General features: G+C 45.9%; 2 protein-coding genes across 2 annotated transcripts in view; both read left to right on the plus strand.

The window, feature by feature from the left end:
• Positions 1 to 291: 291 nt before the first annotated feature.
• Positions 292 to 3513, plus strand: BCAS2 (BCAS2 pre-mRNA processing factor). The gene is made up of 7 exons (XM_032132905.1): positions 292 to 404; positions 486 to 578; positions 923 to 993; positions 1075 to 1236; positions 1910 to 1960; positions 2487 to 2567; positions 3073 to 3513. Exons 1-7 carry the CDS (start codon positions 312 to 314, stop codon positions 3200 to 3202), a joined length of 681 nt encoding a protein of 226 aa, XP_031988796.1. The 5' UTR covers positions 292 to 311; the 3' UTR covers positions 3203 to 3513.
• Positions 3514 to 5175: 1662 nt separating this feature from the next.
• TRIM33 (tripartite motif containing 33) overlaps positions 5176 to 27767 on the plus strand; it is a 39286-nt gene continuing 16694 nt past the window's right edge. Inside the window, exons 1-8 of the mRNA XM_032132874.1 lie at positions 5176 to 5602; positions 16551 to 16669; positions 17373 to 17520; positions 19535 to 19667; positions 22612 to 22728; positions 24952 to 25066; positions 25926 to 26072; positions 27244 to 27361. Of these exons, the coding sequence (XP_031988765.1) occupies positions 5176 to 5602; positions 16551 to 16669; positions 17373 to 17520; positions 19535 to 19667; positions 22612 to 22728; positions 24952 to 25066; positions 25926 to 26072; positions 27244 to 27361 (1324 nt within the window). The remainder of the gene's footprint in view (positions 5603 to 16550; positions 16670 to 17372; positions 17521 to 19534; positions 19668 to 22611; positions 22729 to 24951; positions 25067 to 25925; positions 26073 to 27243; positions 27362 to 27767) is intronic.

Below are 27767 nucleotides of genomic sequence, written 5' to 3' on the forward strand. Positions count from 1 at the left end.
GCGGGGTTTGTGCCGGGAGGGGCGGGGTTTGTGCCGGGAGGGGCGGGGTTTGTGCTGGAATGGGCGGGGTTTGTGCCGGGAGGGCGGGGTTTGTGCTGGAATGGGCGGGGTTTGTGCCGGGAGGGGCGGGGTTTGTGCTGGAATGGGCGGGGTTTGTGCCGGGAGGGCGGGGTTTGTGCTGGAATGGGCGGGGTTTGTGCCGGGAGGGGCGGGGTTTGTGCCGGGAGGGGCGGGGTCTGCGGCGGAGCCGTGCGCGGTCCCGCCGGGTGTGACGTGATTCCGCATGCGCAGTGCGCGCGGCCGCGGCCAAGATGTCGGGCCCGGGGCTGGTGGCCGGGGACGTGGTGGTGGATGCGCTGCCCTACTTCGACCAAGGCTACGAGGCGCCGGGCGTGCGGGAGGCGGTGCGTGTGGGGCCGGGGAGGTGGCGGGTGTGGGGCCGGGGCGGCGGGCCGGCTGCCCGCCTGACGCCCCGTGTGCGTTAGGCCGCGGCGCTGGTGGAGGAGGAGACGCGGCGGTACCGGCCGACCAAGAACTACCTCAGCTACCTGCCCGCACACGACTACAGTGCCTTCGAGGTGAGCTGAGGCCGCCTGGCAACTCCCACACCTCAGCCCAGCCCCAGTTTGTACCCCGGCCCGGTGGCTCCCCGTACCCCGACCGGGCTCCCACGCCCCCATACCCGGCCCCCGTGCTCCCTTACCTGGCTGTGGCAGACACCGCCTGTCCCTGTCCTTCCCCGCGTACCCCTCTCGTGTGTCCACCACTGTACTCCTCCCCACCCCGCACCCCTCTTGTGTCTCTCTCCGCCCATGCTCCGGCCGTGTCTCCCCCGTTACCCGTTTGTGTCCTCCCCCGTACCCTGCCTGTCTCCGTCCTCCCCCCATTCCCCGCCTGTCCCTCAGCGCTGCTTTCCCCGCAGACCGAGATCATGCGGAACGAGTTCGAGCGCCTGGCGGCCCGGCAGCCCCTGGAGCTGCTCAGCATGAAGAGGTGAGTGGGGCTGGCCCGGGGGGTGCCCGGTGCCCCAGGTGCGCGGTGCCCGGTGCCCCAGGTGAGCCGTGCCCGTTGCAGGTACGAGCTGCCCGCTCCATCCTCCGGGCAGAAGAACGACATCACGGCGTGGCAGGAGTGTGTGAACAATTCCATGGCACAGCTGGAGCACCAGGCCGTGCGCATCGAGAACCTGGAGCTCATGTCCCAGCACGGCTGCAACGCCTGGAAGGTGTACAACGAGTAAGGCCTCAGCTGCTCTGCTGAACACAAAGTTCTGTGCTGAATTTCTATGTATTTCTTGTGTTTAAGTCCGGTGGAGATCTTTAGAACATAGCCTGGAATAGATGAACCCCTGTGAGAGAGCTGTGAGTGAAAGAGGAGGCTGATCTCAAAGCTGTCTCTGTGGCCAAGAAACAGCACGTGGTTTAATACATCCCAATCTTGAATTTTGTGGGTCATTGTTGATGATAGTGGGTGTTAATTAAGGCTAGTGACCCCCTGTGAAAGAATAACTCAGTAGTGGAAATGAAGTTGACTTACTACAGACCCTGGGCTTAGCCTGGAGCCATAATAAAGTCTAATAAAACTGCTGCAAAAGCCAAGAAAAGGTTGTAGAGTAGGGCTGCCGGAAGCACTGGGGATATTTCAGGCAGAGAATGTTAACGTCCACTTTTGGGAAAGGTTGGCTGAGCCTTAGATAAAAGAGTAGGCCAGAGGAATGCAAAACTTAGAGAGAAGGCAGAGGGTTCCTGAGCTCAGGAGAAGAGAAGCAGGTAAAGGATTTGCTGGCTGGGACAGTGTGGGTTGCAGGGGCTTTGCTGAATCCTTAACTCTGGGAAGTTAAATGTCAGGTGAAGTGGGACTGATTTAGCAATTGTGTGTTTTTAATGCTTTGCTTGCATTCTGTCTTCAGACACCTGGTTCATATGATAGAACAAGCCCAGAAAGAGCTTCAGAAATTGAGGTGGGTCATTCTTATTTATGTTTTTGTACTGAAATTGGAAGTGAGCCTTTCTCTCCATCAAGCTATACAAAGGAAGATGTATATGCTGGCTGCTGCCATGGTCACAGGGAAAAAGACCCAGTAATAACAATAATTAAGAAATGTGACCCTGTCCTCCCCAATCAGTTACATTCATCATGTCTGTTCTACTCAAAATTCTGTGTTTGGTTTGTTTGAACCTCTGCTCTGGATTTGTGCAATCCTCTCTGAAATGCAGTACTGCTTTCTTTTCACTACTGATAATCTCATGTGCAGTTGTCTCTGCAAAGACATCTTCCCTGATACTGGATTTGGCCTTTTACTTTTCTTTATTTCAGGGTTCTCTCTGAGCCCTGTGCTGGGATTTGTCCATCTGGATGTTGTCATTACAGTCCTGACTACACAAATGTCTTCTGGCAGTATTCCTAGGGATTGAGCGTACTGCAGTACAAGTACTGCAGGTATTAAAGAAATGAGAAAAAAACCCAAAACATCTTTTTCTCCCCAGGAAAAACATTCAAGACCTGAACTGGCAACGGAAGAACATGCAGCTCACAGCTGGGGCTAAGCTGCGAGAGATGGAATCCACGTGAGTATTGGCATTTCTCTGTTAACCCTTCCGCAGGTTTATCCTTTGCTTGAAACTTCCTTGAAATTCTTTTTCCTCTCGAAATTCAGTGATCCACTTGGCTGCTGTTGCTTTGCACAAAGTGTTTTAAAGTATTTGTAGTTTGGTTCCATGTTATATTTACTGAGGTTGAGCGAGTCAACAGATGGGAACAGGGTATATTTATTAGCTGCTTCAAATTGCCTAAATTGTCTTAAGCTCTTCTTCATCTCAATATTGGCAGTAAGTGGATGAATCTAGTACATTAAAATTTTTGTATTTTCAGGTTTAACAGGGTTAAAAATTGCTCCTTGTCACTTTGGTGTTCAAATGACTGTTGATGTCAACTGAGGATTATCGTGTATTAAGAAAAATACTGCTTTATGTGGTGTCTCTGCTTTCTTTGGAGGAAGGGTTGTCTTTGATTTTAAACCAGAGGACTCTTACATAACACTTAAAGGCTCTTTTTATTTCTTTTCTCTTACAGGTGGGTCTCTCTTGTCAGTAAAAATTATGAGATTGAACGAACTATTGTGCAGCTGGAAAATGAAATTTCACAAATCAAGCAGCAGCATGGGGAAGCAAACAAGGAGAATATCCAGCAAGACTTCCAGTGACTTAATCCTGACTGTCTTAGTGCAGCACGTGTTAAAAACTACAGACCAGAGACTTTGGAGATGCTGTCTGTAGACACCTCTAGTTACAGTTGTGTGAGGTGGTTAAAGGGTATTTCCATTGGTTTTTTCCATGTTTTAAATTCTAGGAGGACGTGTGCTGGACTCAAAACATCCTATTTAAATGTATTATAGGCGCCATTGGATGTACTGTGAATTGTTTCACTTTTTATATACCTAAAGTAGGAGCTCTTAAAAAAGTTTCACGTTGTTGTGTTTTCCCCCACACCTTTAATAAATCTTGGTTTGCTATTTGTCTGGTTTCTGCTTCATGTGCAAAGCCCGGGAGCTGTGGAGGTGACTGTGCCAGGTGGACCCCCTGAATCCCCTGTAGGAGCAGTGGGGGGAGATTGGTATGTGGGGTGGGGAGGTCTGTCCACAGCAGTGGGGCCGTGCAGTGCCCACAGCGAGGGCTCTGGTGCTGCCCGCTGCGCTGTTCCTCAGCCCAGCGCATTATTCCCGATCTTCCTCCTCCCACTGCCCTATTTCCTGTCCCCATGCACTGACTCCCACCCAGCTGTACTGCTCAGCGTCCCGGTGCCCTTTTCCCTATCCCCGTGTGGCATTCCCCCTCCTGCTGCTTGCTTTTTCCCATCCCGCTGCTCTGTTATCCATCCCAGTGTGTTATTCCCAATCCAGGTCTGCTGTTCCTTGTCCTGGTGCCCTGCTTTCCGTCCTGGTCCGTTACTCCCCATCCCAGAGCATTATTCCCCATTCCGATGCCCCATTCCCCATCTTGGTGTGTCATTCCCTATCCTGATGAATTTTTCCCCTTCCTGCTCGGTTATTCCCCGTGCCGCTGCTCTGTTCCCTATCCCAATGGGTTATTCCCCATCCCGATGCATTATTCCCCTTGCCGGTGGGTTATTCCCCTTCCCGCTGCGTTATTCCCCTCCCCCATGGGTTATTCCCAGCCCGTGTGTGTCATTTCCCGTCTGGAAGGGTTATTCCCCAGCCCCGGTGCGTTATTCCCCTTCCCGATGCGTTCTTTCCCTTCCCCATGGGTTATTCCAGCCCCTCTGTGTTATTTCCCGTCTGGAAGGGCTATTCCCCTTCCTAGTGAGTTATTCCCAGTCCCGACTGAGGAATTCCCCAGGCCCGTGCGTTATTCCCCATCTCAATGGGTTATTCCCCTTCTCGGTGCGTTATTTCCCAGCCCGCTGCGTTATTCCCCGTACTGATGGGGTATTCCCCGTCCTGGTGCGTTATTCCCCGTCCCGCTGGGGTATTCCCTGTCCCGGTGCGTTATTTCCCAGCCCGGTGCGGTATTCCCTGTCCCGGTGCGTTATTTCCCAGCCCGGTGCGGTATTCCCCGTCCCGGTGCGTTATTTCCTAGCCCGGTGCGGTATTCCCCAGCCCGCTGCTCTGTTCCCTGTTCCCGGTGCTCTGTTCCCTATTCCCGGTGCGTTATTCCCCAGCCCCGTGCTCTGTTCCCTATTCCCTCTGCCCTGTTCCCTATTCCCGGTGCACTATTCCCCAGCCCCGTGCTCTGTTCCCTATTCCCTCTGCCCTGTTCCCTATTCCCGGTGCACTATTCCCCAGCCCGATGCTCTGTTCCCTATTCCCGATGCTCTGTTCCCTATTCCCCCTGCTCTGTTCCCTATTCCCACTGCTCTGTTCCCTATTCCCTGTGCGTTATTCCCCGTTCCCGTTCCCCGTTCCCGGCGCGCGTTCCCGGGGGCGTGGCCAACCCCTGCCGCCACCGCCCATTGGCTGGGAGGCCGCCGACGCCGCCCAATAGAATCTCACCCCCGGGCGCAGTGACCGCCCAGAGCCCCGGCCTCGTGACGTCACGGCCCGCCCTCCCGGCCGCGCCGTTGCCGCGGGAGCGCGCGCGCGTGCGCGGCGCCGGTCCCGCCCGGTGACGCGGTGACGCGGAGCGTGCGCGGAGCGGGGTCGGGTTCAAAGGAGGAAACATGGCGGAAAACAAAGGAGGCGGCGGCGGTGGGGACGCGGCCGCCGAGGCCGCGCCGGGCGGCGGCGGCGGCCTAGAGCCTCCCGCCGGCTCGCCGTCCGCCGCCGCGCCGCCCGAAGAGCGCGAGAGCCCCGGGGCGGCGGCGGCGGAGCGCGGCGGCGGTGAGGCCGAGGCCGAGGCGGTGGCGGGGCCCGGTGCGGCGGCGGGGCCCGGCCCCAGCCCGGTGCCGCCGCTGACGCCGGCGGCGCCGGGGCCGTTCTCGCTGCTGGACACGTGCGCGGTGTGCGCGCAGAGCCTGCAGAGCCGGCGGGAGGCCGAGCCCAAGCTGCTGCCCTGCCTGCACTCCTTCTGCCGCCGCTGCCTGCCCGAGCCCGAGCGCCAGCTCAGCGTGCCCGTGCCCGGCGGCGCCAACGGCGACGTGCAGCAAGGTGAGCGCGGGGCTGGCGGCTCCTCCCGGACATCCCGCCGGGATCGCCTCCCCCGCCCCGGAGCGCGGGGCTTTCCCCGCCTCGCTCGGGCCCGTCCGGGAGCGCAGGGCTGCTGAGACACCGATCCCGCGGGTCCGGCCCGCCCGGTGCTGCGAGAGGGCAGGGGCGGCTGGAGCTTCGGGAGCTGTTGGGATTAGGAGTGTGGGTCGCGTCCTGCGGGTTTCCATCGCAGGAAGGAAGGACCGGGACTTGTTGGAGCGGGCACCGAGTTGATCAGAGGGATGGAGCAGCTCTGCTGTGAGGGAAGGCTGAGGGGATTGGGATTGTTCAGCCTGGAGAAGAGAAGGCTCCGGGGAGACCCTAAAGCCTCTTCCAGTGCCTGAACGGGATCTATAATATAAGTGGGGACAGACTTTTTCGCAGCACCTGTTGCGGTAGGACAGGGGACAATGGTTTTAAACTGGAGGAGGACCTGTTTAGATTAAGTGTAAGAAGGAAGTGTTTTACCGTGAGAGTGTTAAAACACTGGAACAAGTTGCTCAGGGAGGTGGTGGAAACATCCAGTGTCAGACTGTATTAGGCTCTGAGCAACCTGGTCTCGCCAAAGATGTCCCTGCTCGTCGCGGGGGAGTTGGACTAATGACTTTTAAAGGCCCTTTCCAACCCCAAATATTCTGTCACTCTCTCCTCTCTGTTTTGTTTTGGCTCTCAGGGGCGACACAGCAGAGGCGAGTGAGGAAGGGGGTGGGCAGCTGCTCGGTTCTGCAGCACTGGGGTAAAACGCGTCTAATTAAATTCAAATTCACTGTTGTTGCAGTATTACCTGCCCAGGTGGGAACGCTGTGTGCACTGCACCTGCTTTCCTGCGCACTGAGATAAAACCTTGCAGTGCTGTTTGTCAGCTGTGCCCGGGGGCTCTGCCTGTACATAACTTGTGCCAGGGAACAGGAGTACACTGCTCCTTCCACGTGTTCTTATCAGAATCACAGCTTGGGGTTTATTTTCCTTTTATAATACATGTTCAGGGATGGAATTGAAAAGCTTCTGGAGCTTTAGGGGAGTGACTCATATGCTGTGGTGTACAGACCAAAGTAGGGCCCTGGTAAGTGGTTTTGCAGGTCCTAAATGGGCTCTATGGTCAGGGAGACCTTGTTTGGTGACATCTTTGCACTCAAGCCTTTCCTGTGTTCCCCAGTGAAGGAATTAACCTGGCTTGGTAGAGATTTTTTCATCCAGACTGTTCAGGAGTTGATCTAGGATGTGCTCTTAGAAAGTTTATTGGTTTTTAAAAGATGATGTATTCAATATAGTTTGATAATGCACTCAGTGGAGCACTCAGATGGCCTTGTGATCCATGTTTTTAAATTCCAGATTCTACATTTTGTGTTATATCATAGAGTGACAGAGTGATTTGTTTTGGAGGGGACTTTAAAGCTCATCCAGTCCCACCCCTTGCCACGGGCAGGGACACCTTCCACTGTCCCAGGCTGCTCCAAGCCCCATCCAACCTGGCCTTGGACACTTCCAGGGATCTGGGGGCAGCTACAACTTCTCTGGGCACCCTGTGCCAGGGCCTCCCACCCTCACAGGGCAGTGATATGCCAGTGAAATAGACAGAATTTGGGAAGTAAGGTTTATTTTATTAGCAATTAGCAATATTATCCGAGTCGTGCTGTGTCTGTAGGATACAGGTGTGGGAACCACTGTGTGTAAACTGGAATATGACTTCTTGTTGTACACATTTTAAGGATGCTTGTTGGTGTGCTTTGGTGTAGAAAGAGTTAATCTTTGGATTGTTGCAATAAAAAGTTTTAGATGATGTGAGAAAGCTGCAGGGGACTGGAGCATCTTTCTTGTGAGGAGAAACTGCGGGGCTGGGTCTGGTTAGTCTGGAGGAGGAAAGGCTGAGAGGGGATCCCATCAATCTGTACGGATATTTCCAGGGTGGTGTCAGACTCTTTTCAGTGGTGCCCAGGGACAGGACAAGGAGCAATGGTCATAAATTGTAGCACCAGAAGTTCCACCCTAGTGAGGAAGAAATTCGTTCCATGGAGCGTGGCAGAGCACTGGAACAGCTGCCCAGGGAGTTGTGGAATCTCCCTCTCTGGACACATTCCTGTGTCTCCTGCTCCTGGCGATCTTGCCTTGGCAGGGGGTTGGACTGGCTGATCTGCAGAGGTCCCTTCCAAGCCCAGCTGTTCTGGGATTGTGGCAGTGTCCTGGTAGGGGCTGTGTGATCCAGCTGTGGTGGTACCCCAGCCTGCACGAACACGGGAACTGGCAGCAGCTCAGCTGAGGATGGGCCATGGACCAGCAGATGCATTTTGTGGGCAGCTCTCTGTGCACCTTGGGAGTAAAATCAGTTGAGTGGCACAGGAGATGGTAACCAGTAAATCAGATAGAAAATGGACATTCTGAGCCTCCAGAGAAGCACCGCAGTGCTTAGTCATGCAGGTTCCTTCCCTGTTTTGGTAGTCACAAAGTGTTACTTCCACTTCTGCTGCTTCTCAAGTCTCCTTCATCACGAGCAGGTGCTTTTTCATGAAGGAAGAATTAAAGAGAAGTGGTACCTGTAGCTGTACCTGAGGCAGGTTACACTTTGCTGCCGGCTCTCACTGCTGGATCGTGTGCCTGCTATCTTTCAGCATCTCTTCACGTAGATAAGACAATTACAAGTGATGTTTTTCTGGTTGCTTTCTTAATTATGTTCAGAATTTGCTCCGTGAGAGTTGTCAGGACTTAAAACAGTAGATACGTGTATTTATTGGATAAAAACTGTGGGAATTGAGTGTGAGGTCGGTGCCCACAAAGCAGTTCTCTGAGTGACAGCACCTTTCCTAATGAAGCTCCCTCTGCCCTGCTGGAGAGAGCAGTGAGGATGCTGGAGACAGTGGTGTTGGGTCTGGATAAGCATCTCTCTTTCTGCCAGGCTTCCATTCCCTTCAGAGCCACTGCTAAAGAAGACAGAAGAATCATCTCAATTCCTAAAAGTTTGAGAAACCCTGATTAAAGCTTAAAAGAATTATCTGAAGTTGTGGTTTGCTGTATTAGAAACAAGTACTTGGTGGGTTCATACCTGTTTTGCTGGTGAAAGAGGTTTATTTTGCTGATGGTTATATTTATGTAGGGAAAAAATAGAATATTCTTATTTTATGTATTTAAAACATATGCATTTGTTTAACATGAAAAGTGGCATCCCATATTCAGTTTAATGTCTTAATTGGTTATTGGAATGTGCATTTTATTTGGTGGATAGATGGTTTCTTAGTGGTGTTTCAGCTGTCCAGCTGGACTCCTCCTTTCAGGTTGAATAGGTTACAAGAAAATGCCTGTATGTATTTGTATCAGAGTATTCTGAAAAAAAAAGCTTATTTCTAAGTTAGAGATTTGAGACTGTAACCAATACTGTAAAACAACTTTTCCTGCAACCACTGCTGCTCTGCTCCTGGAGGAGAGGTCGTTCTGTGGTTTCACTGCCTGGATGAGATATTTACAATCTCTCTTAAGAAGATTATCTCAGCAAAGAGAGTGTGGGGCTCTCCCAGCTCCTTGGGAATGTCACAGTTATGATTAGGCCAGAAAAGCAAACGAGCTGAAAAACCTCCACAGCTGCCTGTGTGTGTAAACTGAGGAACAGCACATTTACTACCCAGAGCTGTGATGATCAGTGGTACCATACATTGGTTTGATATGGTGAATTCAGCTCCCATGCCCAGTGTTGCTCTGTTGAATTAATCACACCTTAAGTTTCTTAATTTGTTTTTTTTTAATTTGCTGTGAAAGGGGGATATAAAAGGTCTGATGTGTATGAGAGTGTGACATGTCCCTAACACCGAGTTTGGTGCTAGTTACTGTATTTTGAGTCTAGAAGAATAAAGTCTAGAAGAATAAAAATTCCTGCATCAAATAAGGCTGTTTAAGCTGTGTAAATGCAGCATCTTAAGTTTCTGTGGATGTGAGTAGAGATCACCTGAACTCTCTTGATTCTTTGCTTTTCTCCTGTGTTAGTAAGTGAGGCTCATGAGTATGTGCTGGAGCCCAGCATGAGTCCTGGAAAATGGTCAGTTCATATTCTGGACTTACTAAAAATCTTGCCGTGAAACTTAAATTTCAGTCTAAATTAATAGTGTATTGGAAAATATTTCCATCTGAGAATATTAAAGCATGTGTTATTTTTATAAGAATTAGTATCTGTGGCAGCTGTAATTTTTTTTTTTTTTGTTATTAAATATAATGTATTGTCAGTTCAGTGTGTGATAATTGCCATATAATCAAGGATTGTTCAAAAAACAAAAAGCTGAGTTAGGAGTGGACCTTGAAAGCAGTTAATTTTTTTAATGTATTTTTATTCTGACAGATTTCAATCTGATTGTGTTGCTCCCTTGACCTGTGAGGGGTTTGTTCCAAGGTCTAATCACTGAAATTAGAGCAGGGGTTTGATGTATGGCTGTGTAGAAACATGCTTGGACCCTTCCAGCGCTGAGAGAAGTAAATATCATGCACATGGAGTAACTACTATTGGTGTTCTCACCCAATAAATGGGACCTGGCAGAGATTCATTCCTGAGAGGGCTGATTCCCTCCCAAGTCTGAACCCAGAACGGAAGCTGGAGTTACTGGATTGCACAAGTGCTTGCAAATATTTCCTGAACTGGGAAGTTTCACTGTCGTTGTAACAATATAAACATCTGACAGGACTTTAATTATCTTACAGTCACTTAGTACTTCTGTGGGGGGAATCCGTCTGATACTGCAACCCAACCCAAGCCTGTGTGTGGAACCAGATGTCTCAAATGATGCTGCTTGCTCAACAGAAGTGGGTTTTGGGAGGCTGATTGTCAGGGGATGATGGGATAGAGTTTTAGGCTTGTGCTAATGGATGTCTCACATGTATCAGCAGAATCTGAAGCCATTCTTCAACACGAATGTGGTTGGAGTGGAGCCTCACGTGGGGTGGCAGGGCCAGGTGTGTCCGGCCCCACCCCTCGCCCAGAGCTGGTCTGGTGAGAGGAGGTGAGAGCAGGTTCCTCAGAGCCTTGTCCAGGTGTGTGGTGACTGTGCCTGGATGAGCAGTGTTGGACCATCCTCCTTGGACCACCAGGAATAGAAACCTCCTTTATTCCTGCTTGCACTGCCCACCCCTTTGCTGTGCACCCCTGGCTCTGCCTCCTGCCCCTCAGGCAGTGCTGAGGTCTCTCCTCACACCGTGTGTGCTCCAGGCCTGATCATTTTGGTCGCCACCGCTGGGTTTGTCCCAGTTTGTGAGTCTGTCCCGTGCTGGGGAGCCCTGTAGTGGCCCAGTGTGGTGTGCTGGAGTGCTGAGCAGGAGGAGGGATGGCTGTCCTTGTCCTGCTAGTGCAGCCTGGGACGCATTGCTCTCTTTTGTGAAGGATGTGCTGTTGACTCCTGTTCAACTTGTTGTCCATAACACACTTGAAACATTTTATTTTAGGGTATTAAGTGGCGTCAGAGTTACTTCTTTATCCTCGTGTTTTTACAGTTTCTGTACTCTTGAATGTTATGAAGCAACTAAAGAGCTGCTAAAGATTTTTGTGCTGCACACCAGAGCTGATGTTAAAGGAGTTGCATCTTACAAAAATAGGAATTTTAGTATGCAAGTAGAGATGTTTAGGAACACAAGTGTTTGGGGCAATGTTTGAATAAACTTTGAACTTACAAATATGACCTGCTAGAAAGACTCCCTACAATGTCCCAGTGGTGGAGAGGATCCATTGGGTGCTACTGAGGTGCAGAGTGATTTTTGGATTATGTACATCATGTGCATGCTGTGCCCTCCCTTGTTCACATCCGTGATCTCATCATATCCACGTGATCCTCATTCAGATCAATAACTCTCTTAATTATTCCATTGCTGCTTTTTGTTCTCTGTAAGGTCTCAGTGGGGTACGGTTGGGCTGTGATGTGTTTATTTTAAGTTGACTGAAGTCAGCTTGGACTTGAAGCCAACAACTGAATGTGGAGCTTCTTTCAAAAGTTCCTTATTTTGCTTTAGCTCCTGTGGTGGTTTTAGCCAGTAGATGAGTTTCCACGGTTCCCCGTGTGTTCCCCTTTCCTTCCAATCCACCTCCCCCTTTTCTAACCCCAGGGCTGGAGGCTCCCAGGAGGTTTCTGTAAGTGTTTGTAAACAAAAACTGAAAAACCAGATCAGAGGATAGTTGTAGGTGGGTTTGATGGGGAAACAGGTTAATTCTTACTGGCTCCGGGAGCCCTGTTGTTCTAGAGCTGGTCTCTGAAACATCTGAGGGAATTGCAGAAGGAAGTGTCCAGAAGGGTGGGTAGGGAGCAAAGAGGTTTCAGAAAATTCCAGGTTTTTTCTTGTGCAAAAGCAATGGGTATGAGTTGAACACACACTGATTCCTGAATACCAAGCTGGAGTGGGGACAGTAGCCAAAGACTTGACATGAGCTTTCACTGCAGAGTGTCTCTGTTTTGATCCTACAAGACTGGAAATACAGAGAATCAACCTGTCCTCTTCCATCTCTGTAGCTCTCAAGTGTCCTTGAAATTTGGGAGTATTTTAGTATTGTTAGTATTGATATATCAGCCTGGAGAATGCAATTCTGAGCAGGTTTTTAATATTTCTCTTATTGAAACTAGTTCAAGATGAAACCTGTTGAAAAAATCACCTGTTTAGAGATGCATTTAGAGGAACATAGTTGCCCTTGGGAAATTTTAAACTTTAATATGTAAAAGGTATTCACAGAGTTCTGAGTTACAATTCAGAAAAATACTTGTGTCGCAGCTTTAGGTGTGAGTTGGGAGTGGTAGATTAAAAGCATTTTCCACTTGAAATCTGAAGGTTTTTGCAGTGTTCCATAGTGATTTGCTGTACGATTATGATGCTGGGTTTTTAGCAGCCTTTCTGTTTTTACAGAAACAAAATTACCTTTCCTCCTCAGTTTACTTCAGCGTCGTGCTTTCTGACATGCTTTGGTATCTGTGGTCTGGTTCAGTGTGCTTTATCTGCACCATAAGCAGTTAAAAGGATTACAGAGATGCTGCTCTCATTAGTGTTCTTAAAGTCTTTGACAAATCAGAAGGTCTAATGTGCAATGTAAGGAGATGTGCCTGCGTTGAACTGATGGTTCAACAAGCGTGGTAAATCTGTGTGCTGGCATCTCCCTGCTCGTTCAGAACCTTCTCCTGGGATGTTCTCTGGGCTGGTTTGGTGAGAGGTGCAGGTCCTGGCCTCGGCAGGAGCTCCCAGGAGGGCTGGAGCCTCCGGGAAGGTTCTTTTTGTGTCCTTGGTTTCACCGTCATGTCCTGCCTTGCAGTGACCTGGGCTCCCACTGGGGCAGGAGCAGCCCTTCCCAGGACAGGGATCATTCTTGGGATGTGGCCAACATTCCCATTTCCATCAGTGTGGGCTCTGTCCCAGATCCCATCCATGTGCTGGGGAGAGCTGCTCCCAGGGCAGGTTCCTGTGGTTCCTAGGGATCCATCCCTGACCACATTCCTGTGTGTCTGTCAGTTCTTTGTGTTGGTCCTCAGCTCCTGAATGGCTCTGTCTGTCTCAGGAGACTCCGTGGGAGTGTGTCACAAGGAATCTGGGAATCTCCTTCCTTCCTGAATCACAGGCTGGGAAACTCTGGCAGGGGGGAATGGCTCAGGTGAGGAGATGAAACCCATCTCCCTTTGAGCAGGGTTGGCAATGCCAGGCAGGCTTTTCCTACCTGCTGGATTGGAGACTTGCAGTCCAAATTTCCAGGTAGGAAATTATTCCTGCTTCTCCCTTCAGTCAGCCTTAGGTAGTGTGAAAGGAAAAACAAAACTCCATTTAGGCTGAGTGTTGTGTGTAGCAGCAGATGGGGGACAGGAAATGTGTATGATTGAAAATATTTTTGCTGTTCTGCAGAAGTGTGGGACCAAAAGCAGAGCCTGATCTGAACTGCATCATTAATTAGGAATAGGATGGAAGGGAAAATTTGGTGCATGGAGCTGTGTCTTTTGAGTGCTGTGGAAGAGGGGTAATGAATATTTGTGCTCATGGTTGTTACAGGTCTTACACACTTAAGGCGTGTGATAGAAGCAGCTGGAAAAATGGGCAGTGTGGGTCCTCTAAAGTACAACAAAAGAAGCTTGAAAGCTCACTCCTGTTATCTGCAGCTCTTGTAAAATAGTTCATCATTTCCTGTGGCCTTTGAGGTCCAAAGAATGATTCTTCCTGGATTTCTTCATGGAAGTACTGATATCCAAAGGAGCATCTGTGGGTGGCTGGTGAAGTTTGTAGGGTGCTTAACTGTTCTTTTTTCAGGACCTGAAGCATAGCTGTGTTCCTGTAGTTAATGCTGAGGGCAGAATTTTGGTGACACTGATGTGTAAGGCAGAAAGGAACTGCTGCACAAAGTGTTTCAGACCCTCAGTGCAGGCTTTCACATGGTGTGGTCAGAACTTCCTGAAAGAAACTTCCCTTTTCTCAGCTCTTTGCTTCAGTGCTGCTCTTGACCTCTGCAGCATCAATTTATGGCTGTAAAATAATATGAAGCCATCTCTGAGGACATAGGAAATCTTGATGGTAATAATTAGGATTGAGGGAGATCATAAACCAGTCTGATCTTCATAATTTGTATGAATGTCTTGTTCTAATTCAGCTGTGATTTAAAAAATGCAATTGATCTTTAAACAGTAGTTTTTACTGTATGCTAATGCTTGTTGGAAAGCAGAGTTACAATGGGAATGTTTGTACCAGGACTAATGTGTTTGCTTTGTTTGATGTAGAAAAACAATGTAATAACTTCTGCTGGAGTATAAATAGGATGATACTTCTATATTTACTTTTATTTTCTTATATAAGATTTTTTTTTGCATTGAAACTGACAGTGAAACATTGTTTTTCTCAGAGGTTATATAAACATTTGAACCTTAGTTTGTCCTAAAATACATTCTCACTAAATTTTTACAATAAACTTTGTTAGCTTACAAATTATCTCAAGTTTTGACAGGTAAGGATGTCTTTTTTTCTGTGTAAATGCTATTTCAGTGTGATTTTCTCTACTTTTCCCTCCTGCCTCACAAAATTAGCCGCATCTGTATCTTTTCAGCACATTTGGTTTCTAGTGCAAATGGTGCTGCAGTAATTTGTTTTATATTAGATTAAAAGACCAGGATATGAGGTGTTTAGTGGCTCATATATTACTGGAAAGCTACTGTTGGAAATAAAGGGTGTTGAGATGTGAAAAAGGAGTGTAATGTGCTAAACAAGAATTGCAGGGCCTTACCTTTGGGTTGTGGTCTCTTGAGGTGTGTGCAGAACACTGGGGGCACTTTGTGTGCAGGTTTTATTTGAATGTGGAGGTGCAAAAATTGGGTGTTGGACTGTGAGAGCAGCACCGGAGGCTGCCCATTCCCTGTGTCCTCTCTGACAGGGGAAGTGGACAAGGTGGAATTTCCCCTGGCCAGAATCCAGCCTGTGGGCTGTCACTTGGATCAAAAGGCTTGATTTTATTCAAGCTTTCATTGGTTTGGCTACTTTAAAACCAACCCAACAGTTGCCTTAGAGGAAGGGGTTTGCATCTGTAGAATTTGACTTGCTGTTGTCTGGAGATTATAGATCTTGAGCTTCTTCTGTTTTGTTGTTTTCTTGGAATATTTTGTTTGTTTGACCCAAGACCACTAAAACTCGAGTTTAGGTTTGATTTGGTTTGGATGGAGTAGTTTTAATGGTAGATATCTGAAATGTTTCTTCCGTAAGTATAGACACATCAGCTGGTATTCCCTAAAGAATTTTGTCTGTCAGTTGTAAGAAAACCTCAAAATTCTGCATATGGGGAAGGTTTCAGTGTGTGTGTGAAAGCTCTTGTATGTGTAGCTGCTGCAGTACTGGTTGTTTTTCACATCCTGCTCTTGAGATGTGTTTGGTTTGGTGAGACAGGGAGTTCTTAGTTGGATTATTGTTGCTCTGCAGTGAATCTCCTGTGTTCTGAAGCCATCGTTAATTTTAGCACTTGAAAAAATTAATGCTACTCCACTACTAATGTAATTAATCTTCCTGAAATAAGTCCTACTGTCCTAATTGAATATCCACAAAGGAGCTGAGCATCATTTAATTACACTTCTCAAAGTTGTTTCAGTGTATAAAAATACCCAATGGCTTGGAAAGCTTCTTGAAGATTACGTTCTCAATAAACTGTATAGGAATTTGATTTAAGATCAAATGACACTTCTGTGAAGTGTCAGCCACTACCTAAGTTATAAATAGGTTTTCAAACCTTTATGGGGGTTGTTCATAGGCATCTTTAAATGTCAGTTTGGTTCATGTAGTAGCTTCTTTGCAGCCCTGCTGAGGATTTAAAACTAATTTAGTGATTACAAAGGATAACAAAGCAGGATGTTGGTATTTTATTGCTTCATCTGCCTCGCTGGCCTCATGGAAATAGGTTATATTAGAAATTTTCCTGTGTTGTAGCTGGGAGAACACTGGGACACGCTACTGCTGTGGCATTTTCAGGAACATCATGGAAGTCACCCCAGCTATCTGGGCACACCCCTCCTAATGCTTGTCTTGAGACAGGCTGGACCACAGGCTGTTCTAAAAAATAATTAACGAGTGCCTTGAGTTTTGTAATCTAAAATGAGCAGGTCAAAAAATGAAATATTTGCTTAGGGGCAACAAATGCCTTGGCTAAAAATACATATTGTTAGGTGAAGAAATAAGTAGGAAAAACTGAGTATGATGTAGAAATTGTCACAACTGGGTGAGGGATCCTTTCCTGTAGAGGCTTGTGGGGGTTTTTTGGGTTTAGTTGAGGGAGTGTATTTTGGGGTGAAACCTGTTCTACACCCATAATGGCTGGTTTTTAATGACAGTGTCAACCGTGGCATTATTCACCCAGGTGAAACGAGGAGTGTGTTTTGTGTTCTGTGCTTCTGGGCACGTTGATTTGTGAGTTTTGTCGCCCTAAAAGCCTGTGGAATGTTGTGTTTTGCAGTGGGGGTGATCCGGTGCCCGATCTGCCGCCAGGAGTGCCGGCAGATCGACCTGGTGGACAACTACTTTGTGAAGGACACCTCGGAGACACCCAGCAGCTCCGACGAGAAGTCAGAACAGGTAGAACCATCCTGCCTGCCCCAGCCTCTGCTCTCTGGGCCTGTCAGTGCTCCCCAGGATGATGCTGATGTCTCTTCCTCAACCCTCCTCTGATTTCTGGCCGTGTCAGTGCTCCCCAGGATGATTCTGGTGGCTTTTCCCCAACCCTCCTCTGATTTCTGGCCCTGTCAGTGCTCCCCAGGATGATTCTGGTGGCTTTTCCCCAACCCTTCTCTGATTTCTGGCCCTGTCAGTGCTCCCCAGGATGATTCTGGTGGCTTTTCCCCAACCCTTTCTGCTCTCTGGGCCTGTCACTGCTCCCCAGGATGATGCTGATGTCTCTTCCTCAACCCTCCTCTGATTTCTGGCCGTGTCAGTGCTCCCCAGGATGATTCTGGTGGCTTTTCCCCAACCCTCCTCTGATTTCTGGCCGTGTCAGTGCTCCCCAGGATGATTCTGGTGGCTTTTCCCCAGCCCTTTCTGCTCTCTGGGCCTGTCAGTGCTCCCCAGGATGATGCTGATGTCTTTTCCCCAACCCTCCTCTGATTTCTGGCCGTGTCAGTGCTCCCCAGGATGATGCTGATGTCTTTTCCCCAACCCTCCTCTGATTTCTGGCCGTGTCAGTGCTCCCCAGGACAATTCTGGTGGCTTTTCCCCAACCCTTTCTGCTCTCTGGGCCTGTCAGTGCTCCCCAGGATGATTCTGGTGGCTTTTTCCCCTGCAGGTGTGCACCAGCTGCGAGGACAACGCCAGTGCTGTGGGTTTCTGTGTGGAGTGTGGGGAGTGGCTGTGTAAGACCTGCATAGAAGCTCACCAGCGAGTAAAGTTTACTAAAGATCACATGATCAGGAAAAAAGAGGATGTGTCATCAGGTGAGTGTTGGGTATCACTTTGTCCTGCCTGTTCTGAGAGCCTTTCTTCCCCCAGTATTTTGGAAAAGTTCAGTAAAATGTTACCAGAGCAAAATTAGTAGCTCTAAAAGTAGAGGAAAAACTAAATTTTAGACCGCTTTGTGCAGTTTGATGTCCAGTGCCTTTGGAAATGATTTAGATCCATTCTTAATAATCTATTTAGATAAAAAGTAACTAAATGGAATCTGGAGAGCAGTGACATATTGATAATCTTATCCATTGTCCAAGGAAATTAAATTGCACATTTTGCTGTATTTTGTTATAAGGAGCAATTATAGTCCTCCCTGTAGAAAAGTATGTATATATAAATTTATAGTTACCTTAAATATATGATGTTACTTTGTATTGATATTGCTGAGTAAATGTAGAATTTGAATCTATTTTAGGTTTAATCTCTCAGTGAGCAAAATTGAACATGAGAAGTGTGTGTAGGGTTTGTTTAGATGTGCAGCCTTATTAGAAGTAAATTTTTAAACTGTTGTTTGATCATATATCATTTATAGCCTGTTGAGGTAATGTGGAAAATCATCTCAGAACAGGTCCAGGGTATCTGGATTTTAGCTTAGAAAATTTTATTTGTGAATGAGTTAAAAGTTCTGATTTAAAGACCTGTAGGTTCTCCACAATCTGGATGTGTTTGAAAAATGATCATTTTGAGGAAGAGAGATCTCAGCACTTTGCTCTCTCTTTCCATTTAGAGTGGATTAAGACCTTCATAATTGTTTTGTTGTATCCTTTCAAAGGAACAAACACTACTTTTCTTTCTGAAAAAAGTTTAATGGCTTAAAAGTTTGCTGTTGAGCTTAGTTCTTTTAGACAAGGATCTTATTTCATTTGCTCTGTCAAAGGTTTCTCTTTATGTCTTAATGAGTATTTTTAATAAATATTACCCATTCAAGATTAAATATATTAAGCCTCATAGATGAGAAACCTTCAAGTTCAATCAAATTATAGGGACCAAGAAAGAATTACTGATGTGTTTACAAGGAATGCTAAATTGTGACTCTCAATGTGATATTTCAGTTCAGCTTCCCCTTTGATACCTGCTGGGAAGGGGCTGAAAAATGACTGTTCCACCAAAATAAACTTTCTATCAGAAATATTACTTCTTGTGATTGTGGGGAAGGGCTGGTCATTGTCTTTTTTTCTTCTTAGACTCAAAGATGTGCCCTGGAGACTTTAAATTTCTCTCAGGGAGTGGCAGCTGTAGGTTCATCAGCTCCTTCTTTACAATAACTTGCATGATATAACCGGCTTCAGAAACGTTGGAGAGTGAGGAAAATGTTCATGTTTTAAACCCTACATGCTGTATCTTCCAGAGGCTGCTTTCCTCTTTGCTAAGCTCAAAATATCTTCAGAACACTGTGCAGCACTTTTTTAGCAAACCCAGAACTGGTTTTTGACATTATTTGTTATTTACTTCAGTGGAAAATCTAAGCAGTTCCAGAGGGGTTTAAATAACTCTTAACACAGGCAACATTTGCTTTGCAGTTCCCCCTTCAGTTGTGTTTGACTAAATGAGGTGTGTAAGGGTTTGGAGGGATAACCTAGAAAACCCATGGGGTAAAAAGTAAAAAGGTTTGTGAGGTTTGACCCATCCTTCAGTGTGTCAAGGTGAAATTGTATGGAATTAAATCTTTATAAACACATATACAGCATGCTGGTGTTCGTGTGCAGTCTTACGGGGCCTTTTGGGTGCTTGTGAGAAAAGAGGAATTCCTCCTTCTCCTTGAATGAATGAAGGGAAAACAGCTATGAACCACTGGCACTGTAAATCACAGAATCATTAAGGTTGGGAAAGACCTCTGAGATCATCAAGTCCAACCCCTGACCTGACATATTCACTCTTTAGCTTGAGAACAGATCTGGAGGTGCCTTTGCAAGTCCTTGGTTGTTACTGGAAGTTAGTTGTTTTGCTCTTCAGATTGTCTAAATTTTATTTTAAAATGCACAAATGGTTTATTTTTAAAAACAGAGGCCGTGGGAGCATCTGGTCAACGTCCTGTTTTCTGCCCTGTCCACAAACAAGAGCAGTTAAAACTTTTCTGTGAAACCTGTGACAGGCTGACATGCAGAGACTGTCAGTTACTGGAACACAAAGAACACAGGTACAAATATTCCCATGTCTTAACTCCTGTGCTGTGCTGTCTCAGAGCATGAAGTGGCATTGATGTGAACCAGCTGTGTTGGAAATTCTGCTGCATTTACTCCTTGTTGGACTGAAACCATCCCTTGCAAAGGAGAACCTGTGTGGAGTGATGGGAACTTCATCAGTTGCTTGAGCTCTGTCAAGTCTCTTAAGATCAGATCCAAACTGACATGGGCTGAGGAGGTTTGGTGTGATTCAGGTGTTAATTTGCCTGGCAGTTCCCAGTGCTGTCACTCCGTTCAGGACTTGAATGGAAATTCCTGCAGCCCTGAACACCTGGTGCTGTAAAAGAAGCAAAAGTGATAGAGTGAGTCACGGGTGAGGTAATTTTCTGAAAGGGCATATTTGATTGTGCAACAGTCTTTAGGGGAATTTTGTAAAGGAAAGTCTAAATTTTGCCTCTTGTATTAATATATTCTTCTAGTGCAGAGGGGAAAAGTGGTTTGGGTGTCGTTGGTTGAAAGTTGCCTCATTCCAGGTAAAAAGAAATGCTGGGTTTGTCTCTGCTAGAAGAAGAGTTGGAACCTCTTTAAGACACATTCCAACTTCCTGCTCTTTAGCAGCTCTGTCATGTAGTTGTTGAATGTCTGAACAAATATTTTTCAGTGTTATAGTAGAGAATCTGGGGATAACACATATTTATCAACCACTGCACCACTGCTTTTCCTAGCCAGGCTGCAGGTAACTCTTCTCTGTAAAGGTGCAATATTGGATTTAGTGCTGTTTTTCTCAGAATAGTGATTATTCTCAGACTGCCACAGCAGCCTATGGAGAACTTTTACTTTTGGAATTAGTATTATTAAAATATTAACAACCTCAAATATTCCTGCTCTGTTCTTTCATAGGCTTGGTCATAAATATCCTGGATGACTCCCTTGTCACAAAGGCTGCTCTCCTGGGATATATTCACTAACTTGTTCTAGTTGGTTTCTTTGCATCTGTTTTGTGCATGTTTCTAATGGATTAACAGATGGATCTTGTCCTACTTACCTGTGCTCTTCCAGAAGGAGAATTCTTCGCTATTAACTGCTTTTTTTTTTGCAGAATATTCTTTCCATATGGTTCTATGTGCAGGTGTGAATTACAGCTGATTAAGGCACTGCTTTGTCTGCCTGAAGTACAGCTGAGATTTTATGGAGAATCATGCCAAATGGAAAAAGAATTGATCTTAATCCTCTGTTTTCTTCTTACCTGAAATCCTGATAGTTTACACCAAAGGAGGGCGACTGACCATTTCAGTAGCACCATGGTCCAGTGTTCAGAGTTTCAATCATAGAATTCCAGGATGGTTTGGGGTTGGAAGGGACCTTAAAGGTATCCAGTTCTACCCCTGCCATGGGCAGAGATTGCTGGGGATTCTGTAGAAAGATGACAATTCTTTTAGCAGCCTGATGCTGTGTGATTCCTCTAATTTGGGCACTTTTCAGTCCACACACTTGGGAAGCTGGAAGTACAATATTGAAAAAAGAAAAGTATTTTGGCTGTAGCAAGAGCTGCAGCAGAATTTTAGCAGTACAAACTGAATGTATATTTTTCATTTCTCCTTCATGTGCAAACATGATTTTGAACTTAATGGAAATAATTTCAGAAAATCAGCAGCTCCCAAACATTCCAAATTTTGCTGTCTTTAGGCTTTAGGAATGCTACTTTTTTTGTATTATAGTATCTAAAATCTTGTGCTGCTGTCTGTCTGCAAGAACTTTAGACTGTTCTTAGAAAAAGCAAAATTCCAACACTCAGACTTGAAGAATCTGAACTCCTGAGGTTCAGATTTGTCTGTTGCTGGTACAAACTGAATTAACAGGAGCAGAGTTTTGTTGTGAATGATGTTCTTTGTCTGCGTCCCTGTTACTGTGATTGTGAGTCATTTAAATTAAAAAAACAGTGTTGCTGTAAGTTTGATGACAATCCAGGCAGTCTTTTCCTGTTGGATTGTTCTAGATTTTGACAGAAGACAACACTACTTTCTTTTTCATTTTCTTTGGGAGATGGTGTAAGTTGCTTCTAGTGCAGCTTACAGGATGCTTCATGGATTGTAGGAATTTTCTGTCAATTTGAATATTGGGAAAACATTGCCAAGATGTTCTGGGACCTTAAGTGTTCCCTGTTGTTAACAAATTATATTTCAGAAGCATGAAGTTTATTTATTGCAAGGACAGGACTTAGCAAGTGACTGGGAGAAATCCTGGGTTTTGAGCAGTTGATCAGAAAAGATGGAAACTTGTGCAGGTGCTTGATTGAGAGGCATTTTGCTTCTGTTGCACTGATAATTCCAATATGTTAGGAAAAGGCACCTAATCCTGTTATTTTCCCTCAGTGTTGGTGCTCACCCTCTTTTCAGATGAAGTGGGGGAAGGTACCTTTGTAGCAGCTGTTTAGTTGAAGAGCTTGGAGGGAAATGTTCTTCACTTGGAAGTATCAGAGGTGGAAAAAACACAAAGTTTTTTAATAGGAGCACTTTCTTCAGATTAAACTAATGCAGTCAGATATGAGCAGTATAATCTCAGCTGGAAAACTGGGGAATTTGGCATAGTTTAGGGGGTTGGTTTTTGGTACCTTTTAATGTGTGTTTAAACTATTGGTGCATTTTCCTCATCAAACTGAGGTTCCTGGTTTCTCCTTGAGCTGTCCCAAAGCCTGCTATCCTGGGAAATGAGGCAGTGCATCCCTGTTTGGTTGGAATTGATAATTTCCCACAGAGGTTCAGTCTCCTGGCCAGTAGCAAAGGACCTTATCAGCACTTAAACATTTTGCACACTGGTCGGAGTATGCAGAGTCTGGTTTTTCTCTCAGTGTTTTGTCACATTTTTTCAAAATTTCATGGCTTTCCACCTGAACTGGGAACCCTGAGTTCCAGCCCACTGCTCCCTGGTAATCAATGTCTTCTCTTGCATGTTGAAAAGGTACCAGTTCCTGGAAGAAGCTTTTCAGAACCAGAAGGGTGCAATTGAGAACCTGTTGGCCAAACTTCTTGAGAAGAAGAATTATGTAAATTTTGCAGCTGCCCAAGTTCAAAATAGGTGAGTTCCCCAGAATGATCAGCTATTACACTGTGTTTTTAATGAATCACAGTAAGATGAATGATGGGACCAGAATAACACATTGGAGTTAATTCTATATCTTAATTACTTTTCATAATGTTTCTTTTCCCCCCTACAAGACTGTGCATCTCTTGGAAGTTGTTACAAGAAACGAATATGAAAGGTTATGTCTTTTGTGGCAACTTTGAATAGAACCAAAGATGTGGCACATTTATTACACTTTGGGGATGGGGGAGTAAAAAAAGGAATACAAAAGGCAAGGAAATCCATCCTATGGTTTCTTCTAAGTTAGCTCTAGGTGACAGAAGCATTGAAATATTAAAATATTTTTATGTTTCTTATGAAGGCCTCTGATAACTATGTAACAAAAACTTGGTGTGAATTTCAATAGGAAATTGTGGTTGGTTGTGGGGTTTTGATTGGGGTTTTTTTTTCGGTAGCTTCATTTAAGATTTCCAGGGTTATCTGAAATTCAACGTCACGTTAAATACTGAATATAGAGGCAGAGGGAGCACGTGATCCCTGCTGGCTTTTCACCCACTTGGGTGACGTGGTTGTGCTGCAGCTCAGGGAATTCCACCGTGGTTCTCGGTGGTTTTGTGAGCCTCCTGCAGCTTTTAGGTCATTTGCAAAATGACACATCAGCTGGGGGTGGAAAGTACGAGGGCAGGAGGATGTGCACCAAAGATAGAAAGAGAAGTTCTGATGCAAATTTTTAACTCCTTGTGGTACCATCTACATTGAAAAAGAAAAAAAAAAAAAAGCAGTGTAAGGGAAGAAGAATGTACAACATGACAGAGGCAAATGTTTGAAGAGGGAAGCAATGAAAATTGGTATTTTTATATGCTGATTTTTCCATGGAAGTCTTTGAAAGGTCCCAAAACACAACACCATTGTGAAGCATAGAAATTTTACATGCTTGAAGAGACAGAAACACATGGGAAATAATTAAACTGAAAACTCAAGGAATGTCACAAAACATTCTCTGATAAGAATTCCAGGCCAGGAATGGGTGATGCAGATACGAATAACACATTGTAGTGGTGGGGGTTTTTTGCCCAAGAGTTTCTGGTTTCAGTGAATTCAGTGAATTTCTGCAGCATGGGATTGAATTGTGTTAAGATCTTTCTGCTGAGCCAAATGGCTGGTGCAGGTGAGACAATTCATTCCACTGCTTTGTTGGCTGGTAGGACCCAGAATCCATCATCCTAAAAACTTCAGGGAATGGGGAGAAAATAAAAAGGTATTACAATCTTGTTGTCAGTGTTGGCAGATGGTACAGAATTGCCATCATCTGTGATCGTGGAGCATAAAAGTGTTGAAGGAACAGCTCTGCTGGAATAATTGTTGGGTGCCAAAGCCAAGGGTGGATTCCACAGACTTAATGAAGGGTTGGTTGGGTGTTTTTTGCAGTAGGAGACCAGGTTGTGCTGTCATGAAAAACCACGTGTATCCAAGGTGCCTTAAAGGGCTTTGACCCCAGCAGTGTTCATCATCAGACAGTGAGTGTTGGTCCTGTGGCTGAATGGTATCAGATCCTTGATCTAGCAGCAAAAAAGCTCTTTAAAAAAGGACAACTTAAGTCTTTACGTTGGCTCATGGCAAAGAATTCTGCTGCAATGTGATCTTGTTAGATTAAGGCAGTATAGGAAGAAATAAACTGAGAACTTCCATGAGATTAAGAAATGCTGTATTTCAAATTCTGTGGACAGAGCTCAGGATGATTTGCTTGAGTCTGAAGAAGCTGAAAATGCATGAAAACTGAGGAAAAATGGCAGTGATGAAGAGGGTATAAAAATCTGACAGGCAGTAGTAGTAAAGCTCAACAGAAGAATCTAGACTAATATCAGGCAAATTATTAATGAAAGTTTTATGTCTTTATTGTGTATCAATTACAGGCCTGTAATAACTTTTTGTTACAATTACTTTGCAATTCAGGGTTGATTTCTGGTTAATATAATTTGTCTTAAAAGTTTAAAGCATCAGATACGAAATTTTCATAGTGAGAGACACAATATGGATATAAATATATAAATGCACATACAGACACACATGTGGTTGTGGCTGGTTAATTCTCTGTATAAAGTGTGTAAACTACAAGGGCTTTCATATTATTTGAAGTAAAACAAGTTATGAATTTGTATTTGGCAGTGAAGTGTAAAGTGACTGACAATCCATTGGTTTTGTTGGTTTTTTTTTTAGGATAAAAGAAGTAAATGAAACCAACAAACGAGTAGAACAGGAAATCAAAGTGGCTATATTCACCCTCATCAATGAAATCAATAAAAAGGGAAAATCTCTCCTACAGCACCTTGAGGTACACTTAAAATAAAAAGTTATGGTGGTGTTGAGCTTCCAGTCCCCTACTGAGGAGCCACGTTTGAAAATGGTTTGTTTGCTGTGGCTGCAGGTGTTGTAGTACTGATGCCTCTGAGTGGTGTGGTGGAGTTAAATCTCTTGTTTCTCCTCTCACTAGAGCTCGTGGCTCCTTCAGTTTTGTGTCTATGCCTTGTATTCAAAATTGGGCTCATTGTAAAGGAGTGTCTGAAAAATCTCCTCTTCATATTCTGTTTGCCATATTTCTGTATAACATAATTCTCATGTGTGTGTCATTTAATAATTTCCTCAAATAGCTTTTTAAGGCTTGTGTAAGAGCAGACAGGGCAGTCTCATGTATTTGTGCATGGAGGTGTAATGCTGGTGTTTAAAGTTCTATAGCACAGCATAATAAAGGAGACCATGAGTGCAAGCATCCTTTCCAGACTGCACACTGTGAATAATTGCATTCTGACTTCTATTAAAATCCATGAAAATTTAACTTACTATTACCTGTTTTATCTGAAGAGAGGAAATCCATTGTAAGAAGTTAGTTCAGTGCATATGGCCAGCCTGCCATGACACGAAAAATGTAAGATCAAATGAATCACAATAGATTTTTCCTGATTAAGGAACAATTATTTGTCAAGGAAATCAAAAGTTCCTGGAAGAAAAGAGTAGCTTGATCATGAGTAAAAGAAGTAATTTAAAATTACATGAATTTTGGCTTTTCTTGTTTACCTAGCATTTGTTAAAGTTTTCTTGGGACGTTTTCCTTTTGATCCGAAACCTGACAGCAGTTTGCATTTTCCTCCTAAATCTGAAAGCCCCATTGTAATAAAGTTTCTGTTTCTTTGCAGAATGTAACAAAGGAGAGACAGATGAAGTTAATCCAGCAGCAGAATGACATCACTGGTCTGTCACGACAAGTGAAGCACGTGATGAACTTCACTAATTGGGCGATCGCGAGTGGCAGCAGCACTGCCCTGCTCTACAGCAAACGGCTGGTGAGGGCATCCTGGCACTGGGAATCATGGAATATCCCAGCTGGAAGGGATCCACCCACAGAGATCATCCAGTCCAACCCCTGGCCCTGCACAGACACCCCAACAATCCCACCCTGGGCATCCCTGGCAGCGCTGTCCAAATGCTCCTGGAGCTCTGGCAGCCTCGGGGCTGTGCCCATTCCCTGGGGAGCCTGGGCAGTGCCCAGCAGCCTCGGGGAGAAGAGCATTTCTCTGATCTCCAGCCAGACCCTGCCCTGGCACAGCCCCAGCAGTTCCCTTTGGTCCTGTCCCTGCTCCCAGAGATTGGAGCTGTCCCTCTGCTGCTCCTGAGGAAGGAGCTGCAGCCTCCAGTGAGGTCTGACCTCAGGCCCCTCTTGTCCAGCTGAACAAAGTGCTCTCAGCCACTCGTGTGGGTGCACAGCCTGGGCTGTGCAGTTCTGTCCCAATCCCCATGTCCAGACAGGGGAAAAGTTCCAACATACCCAGAGCAAGATAAGCCACAAACAAGTCAAGTGTTTGTAACCAAAATGATAAATCACTTTTATTGACAGTAGTTCATCCAGTTCTGCATGTGCAGCTCGTTCACCTGCAGGACCAGGGCTGTCTGTTACTATAGACCATCCTTCTGACACCAAATTTCTGTCCCAATCTGGGAGTGTGTCCTGAGCCATGAACACAGAGGGGCAGGGGAATAAACTATACCCAGAGTGAGATTAAGACAAATGAGGCCAAATGTTGGTAATCAAAAGGATACGCCCAGTTCTGCCATGTGGGTCCTTCACTGCCACCATCATGTGGCACCATGTCTTCAGCTTTAGATCCTACAACAGAGCCAAGCAGTTGTGCAACAGTTCACCCTTTACCATAAGGGTTTAGGAGTGTTAGTGTAGAAGGAATGGGGTCAAGCTCTGTAAAGGCACCTTCGTGTTTCGCTGGAGTCATTGCAGCAGTGGTGTGGTGTAACAGTGCTGCTCTGGAATCCTCAGAGTAAAGAAGCTGTACAACGTGGGATTTTCCTGGTGAATTGAGACGTTCCCAGGCTGTGAACCAAACTTGCTGTTGCCAGTCCTTGTTGGTGTTCCACAGGCTGAACTCTTCTCGTTTCTGCACACTTCTCATTTCTCATTCTTTATTTCTTTGTCACCAACAGAGTGTTTTTGTTTTCTCTCAGATAACATTCCAGCTACGGCACATTCTGAAGGCACGATGCGATCCTGTCCCAGCTGCCAACGGAGCGATCCGCTTCCATTGTGACCCCACCTTCTGGGCTAAGAACGTCGTCAATTTGGGTGAGAAAACTGTGTTTGTTTATTCTGTGACACTGGAAAAACTGTTGAATTGGGGATGTTCATCCAGCAGAGTGAGTGCAGTGCAGTACATCTCTTAATGCAGGAGACAAAAACTCTCTTGATATAACCCATCCAGTCCTGATTCTTCTCCTTATCTTCTCTGTTCTTTCTATTAGCAAAGCTTTCTCTAAATGGATATTGTTTTCCAGGGGAGTGGTTCTAGGAATGGCCCTAATCACAGAATTAGAGTGGTTTGGGTTGAAAGGGATCTTAAAGCTCATTCTGTTCCATCCCCTGCCATGGGCAGGGACACCTTCCACTATGCCAGGGTGCTCCAAACCCCATCCAGCCTGGCCTGGGACACTTCCAGGGCTGGGGCAGCCACAGCTGCTCTGGGCACCCTGTG

This window comes from Corvus moneduloides, chromosome 24, assembly GCF_009650955.1.
Source record: "Corvus moneduloides isolate bCorMon1 chromosome 24, bCorMon1.pri, whole genome shotgun sequence".
In the NCBI taxonomy this organism is placed as follows: domain Eukaryota; kingdom Metazoa; phylum Chordata; class Aves; order Passeriformes; family Corvidae; genus Corvus; species Corvus moneduloides.

Bases quoted from the DNA above. Each gene is read 5' to 3' on its own strand.
- BCAS2 (XM_032132905.1), top strand. From the start codon at position 312: ATGTCGGGCCCGGGGCTGGTGGCCGGGGACGTGGTGGTGGATGCGCTG. The intron at 1,961-2,486 runs GTGGGTCATTCT...TTTTCTCCCCAG, and splicing joins AAAGAGCTTCAGAAATTGAG to GAAAAACATTCAAGACCTGA. The intron at 2,568-3,072 runs GTGAGTATTGGC...TTTCTCTTACAG, and splicing joins CTGCGAGAGATGGAATCCAC to GTGGGTCTCTCTTGTCAGTA.